The 5,044-nt window shown below is 39.9% G+C and overlaps 1 protein-coding gene across 2 annotated transcripts in view; it reads right to left on the reverse strand.

The window, feature by feature from the left end:
* Positions 1 to 856: 856 nt before the first annotated feature.
* Positions 857 to 5,044, reverse strand: part of dcakd (dephospho-CoA kinase domain containing) — a 21,374-nt gene continuing 17,186 nt past the window's right edge. Inside the window, exons 3-6 of one of the 2 annotated variants that reach the window (XM_032503116.1) lie at positions 4,705 to 4,908; positions 3,614 to 3,701; positions 3,191 to 3,398; positions 857 to 1,183 (exon numbers count right to left, since the gene is read on the reverse strand). In XM_032503116.1, coding sequence (XP_032359007.1) covers positions 1,124 to 1,183; positions 3,191 to 3,398; positions 3,614 to 3,701; positions 4,705 to 4,908 — 560 coding nt within the window. In that variant the 3' untranslated portion in view covers positions 857 to 1,123. Of the gene's footprint in view, positions 1,184 to 2,112; positions 3,399 to 3,613; positions 3,702 to 4,704; positions 4,909 to 5,044 lie in introns of those variants that run through there. The other variant, XM_032503115.1, reaches the window with a different exon arrangement.

A 5,044-nucleotide genomic window follows, 5' to 3' on the forward strand; every position in this document is an offset into this window, starting at 1 on the left:
TGTTGAGAAACTTGTGTCTTCTGGCAACCTTTGCACGCAGAAAATTACCTCTTCTGAAGAGTTCATCATGTTTTTTTTTTATCCTCCGTGTCCTCCTTGGCTACAAGCCACTTTGTCATTACTTCTCATGGGGGACACAAAACATACGCACTATAGCTTTAAGTAAAGATCAGAGAAGTTGCTCCACCCCTGATCGGGGCACTAAAATGAAGCAGCTAAATGGAATTTAGCCATCATTAATTTTTATTATTTACATGTATCCTACTGTGACATGTCAAGGTGTCTTCTGTGAAAAGGGCCTCTCAGTAAAATGTAAATGTACTGGGGGATGTAGACTGTGTGAGGTTAAGAAATTATTTTGTTATATTTTTGGTTTAAACAATTCCACTAGAGGCTCTGTACTCCCACTCCTGGGCAAAGGTTAATGTACCAATAAGAATCCTAAAGACGTAAATTGTCCCATCCTCACAGCTGCAACAAAATAATCCTGATGGAAAGTCTAGTTATTCAAAAAGAGTGAGAAGTGACGTGTAGGGGCTTTAACATTTAAATAATAATTAACAATTAAATGTTATTAATTCACTAAAACTGAATTGCTTTTAACAACCACTGATGAATACTGAATGCCTATCACCCTGAGGAGAGCATGTCCTTTCATTGTGCTGGAAAAAAATTACCCCTGGAGTCAACAATTAAGACTCAAAACAAAACTAACTAATGCAATTGTTATAATTAAAAAATGTAAATTATCCAGAGTCGGGTTTGGTGCAAAGCTATTTATTTTGTCTGCCTTTGCCCAAGCTGTTTTACCTTCCGTGACAGTAGTAAGCGGGGGGAAGGATGAAAAACCACGCACTGTGGTGCCGTAGGGCCTAGGCCAACTCTCTGAACATGATGGTGAGATTATAGAAGTCTTTACCCCCTGCCATGAGGAAATCATTCGCTCTGCTCCCGGAGAGGACCCACCACACACTATAAAGCGGCAGGTTGTGCTTATATCCATGCACTTTTACAAAGTCTAACAAGGCAACTTCAGACTTTTGCCATTTAGCTTGACACCTTTAGAATTAAACCCCATTTATATTCAGACTGAGATTTCACCACCCATCTCGGCCTGGAGCATTCACACTTGCTGGTACAGATATAGTGTTCCTTCCACGCTCTGCATCTGGCCTCTGTGTGTCTGAGAAAGAGATGGAGAAAAGGCAAACTTGGAAATCTCCACTGAACAGCTGGCTGCCCAGTAAAGCATAGTAACCTTTGGACCACGACAGAGCCAGTGTTGCGTTTTTTAAAGAAAGCAGCCACTAAGAATAAAGAATAAACCATGTTCTTCAGTATGACTAAAAGACGGACAACCCTGGATTATGTTACAGTGTGATTGTGTGTATTACGTTGACAACTGTATGTACTCTTTGCACGTGTTGCAAAAGATCATCGTAGAAGGGATTTTGTTTTAAATATATGTGTAGCCATGCAGTCTTGGGTCACCGCCCGCCGCCCACCACAGCCCAAGTCACTTTGCATTAATTCTGCTGTGGCTTGATAAAAGCAAATAGCAGACCAGTAGGGGCTTTAGACAGAGCCAAGTGAGCCAGGCAGGCTCATGAGACCTTAGTGCCAGGATGATGTCACCACGCCTGCCTCTGGGCCTGAATTGTTATGCCTAAGCTCTAATGTGGACAGGAGCAAGGACATCACAACTGACCGTTAACTTCATTTTTATGTCTTCCACAAACACAATTTCCTGTAGGATTGAAATACATCAATGTCTTTCACAAAGAATACTTGATTGATGCATCATATTTCATTTTTGTGGCTGTTACTCAATTACGTCTGGTGGATCAACTGCAATATTTTTTTTTCAAATACGTTTTTGTTGTTCTCAAACTTCTCAAAAGGTGATGATTTGCGCCTTTTCTTATCATACATGATTGCTCTAGTGTTTTTGGAGTTTGACCCATAATAGTGGCAAAATGTCATTAGATCTCACTTTTGACCATGACCCTCAACTCCAACACTAAATCGCTGGAGTACCCCTCTAACCCCTTTAATTTTTTCATTAAAGGGGTTAGAGTACTCTAAAAATTTTAAATTGACATCTGACAGATGTTACTTAAAAACAGTCGTGCTGGATAATTTATATTTCAGTTAAGCCACAAATGTTAGAAATTGTTGTTGATGTTTTAGTTACATGTGAGTGTGCAAAGAAAATCAAAATCAGACTTACAGTAGTATTTACAGAAGGCAGCTTTGAGTGTAAGAAAATACAGTGATACAAATAAAGTCTGTTACTTCATTTAAATTCCCATTAAAATGGTTTGTAAAATACATTTTCATACAGTATATCTTCATTATACAGGCCATTAACATATAACCATAACATATTCTGTAAGCAACCAATCATTAATATTGGGCATTTTATTATTATTTATATGATGATTTTCCATCAAAAAATATCTTTTAAAATGTGGTCATCACAGGGGATAGCACTGGCATTTTGCGCTAAAAATGTGTACAATATATTATATACAAATATGAAAATTGCAAATAAATTAAAGGGGAAAAAAACAGTGACTTCTGCACATCTAGTTTTCAAGGATGTACAGCTGTTTACTCCTTTTGTATGCTCTCACCAACAATGTCTCAATTGGATGTCTTCGTGGGGTACAAAAAGGTAAAATAAAATCTTTTAGATTCTACAATAATGAGTTTTAACTTTTTACTGATGTTAGTTATGTGTTAACTGCTGCACCTAAATAAAAAGTTTTGCCAGTTTTTAGGCACCAAACTGATTGCTGAGAGCATCGGGAAGCTTATACGGCCTAAGGTATCACCTTCTGGTTTTTAATGTCTCCGAGTAAAACCAACTGAAATTGCACATTCAAACCCTTCACACTAAACCGCATTTGTCAGTCCATATTGTGTCAATAATGTAAGTCAGTGTTAACTGCAAACGGAGCACATCCCACCACTGAACTGTAGCGGAGGGTGCTGTGAAACTAATCTCACAGTAAATTGCATCGGGCCCTCCCGACGTGCCTTTGTCTGCTTCTATTCATCTCTGATCACATACTGGACCAAACTCTTTCTCCCCCTCATCTGTCCTCTGTTAGGACAAAAGTAACTTGGCTGCATATAGCAGTATCCCACCCAGACCAGTAGTGGCAACAATAGCAATGACCCTCACTAAGAGGAAGTCCATCGAGTCCTCCAGCTTTGTGTGCAATCGCAGGACCTGTCGGTGGGTGTCCTCTCGGCTGCCAGAGTTCTCAATAACATGATTGGCCAGGCCGCGCTTTTCATTGAGCGGCATCTGTGCAGCCACGCGCTGCTCGGCCTGCTCCTGGGTCAGGCCGTCCCTCTGCATCAGACGCAAAAGCTGAGTGGCAGGGTCACTGAAAGGGAACCGACAATGGAAGTTATTTATGGAGCAGCCATGTTAAAAACTCCAGAGGCAGTGACTCATGCTATTAAGACACACGCAGAGAGCTGGAGAGAGGTAACCAATAACTCACAAAACTGGGCCTAATTAACAGATAAAAAAAAAAAAAAAAAAAAAAAAAAAAAATGTAGCCTGTAAACAAACATGTGATGTGGGAAAGTTACTTACCAGTAAACTACAACGGTGTGGTTAAGAAACCGAGTGAGGCGTCTGGTTTCAAAAAGAAGGGGCACATCTAGCACTACATAGCGGTATCCTAGGGAGACAAAAGAAGATGGGGAAACAGTCAACAACACTCTAACATTGTGAAAATACCGGATATCCAATTAAGTTTTTTTAACAACAGACAAGTGCTCCGTGAGAAGTTTATTTTAAGGCACTTCTATCTTGAGTTGTTAAAGAATTAATGTTGCAAGTACGAGTCAAGGCTGGTGGTGTATCTTTTAAAAGTTGTGGTTTAAAATGTTTACAGAAAAAGATCTGTATGCGGCAACTTTGTTTTTTTAAACTATTTTTATCTCAGTGACCTTTACCTTTTCTTTGGTAAAATGTTGGGAATATTCTAAAAAATCTTGCTATTTAGCTTACAAAAAGCAATTCATACAGCTTTGTGAGGATCAGCCTAAAATCTTATTGCCCAGTGCTGCACTACAAAACAGCCTTGGCTCACTTTCCATAAATGATCCCCTTTTTCCCTGGTAACCGATAACTGAGCCTTAGGCTGAATCTCATTTCTCTATCTTACCCCTACCCCTTACCCCTTCCCCAAGGTTTTGCGCGTTCACCCGAGACCTAGTGCTGTCCCAATACTCTTTATTAAGGGTTAAGGTCTAGGGTTAAGATAACGGGGTGTATACCCCTTGAAACCAAGTTAGGACGCAAGCTTACTTGTAAACAAGGGCTACTGTGCAGCAAGCAACAATGGGTGCTGCATCGACAAGAGAGACCCGTAAAGGTAAGAATTATCGGCTTAAATAATTGATTTAAAAGTTAGGACAGTCTTGTTTTGTGGTCTATACAGTCCTGTACATATATAATTACAACCATGTTCTTAATTCCCACGCTGTTAAAAATCGCTAGCGTGCTTATAATGCAAGCTTTGCACAACATTGTACACTTCTTGCTTTGGATATATTGATACATGCTGTGCATTACATTCTCAACATCAAATCAAGTGCACAGTATAATAATAATATAGTATTTTGTTGTTCCAGTCCAGCCCTGCTATATGCTTTGTTCTGGGGGGAGACGTCCTTCACCTTTGAGAAAGTAGAACAGGATCTCTTTGAGCATTGCTTTATGGATTTCTGGGTGAGTGATGGAGTTCAGCAGCTTCCTCTTTTCCTCGTTGGCGAAAATGAGCTGACCCAGCTTCTGCCTGTCGATCTCCCCGTTCTCGAGTAGGATCTCTGGCCCAAAGTGGTAGACAATGCGAGAATAGGCAGGAGTGTGCGGCTCCACAACTGTTATCCAAAATGATAGACAAAACCAGTAAGTATAAGACATTTAAAAATGGCACACGGGCAAAAAATACATAGGAGGGAAAGGGAGGCAGAATTTATCATTATGAGCAACTGAATTATTTCCTGTATTTTGTAT

This window comes from Etheostoma spectabile, chromosome 21, assembly GCF_008692095.1.
Source record: "Etheostoma spectabile isolate EspeVRDwgs_2016 chromosome 21, UIUC_Espe_1.0, whole genome shotgun sequence".
Lineage (NCBI taxonomy): Eukaryota > Metazoa > Chordata > Actinopteri > Perciformes > Percidae > Etheostoma > Etheostoma spectabile.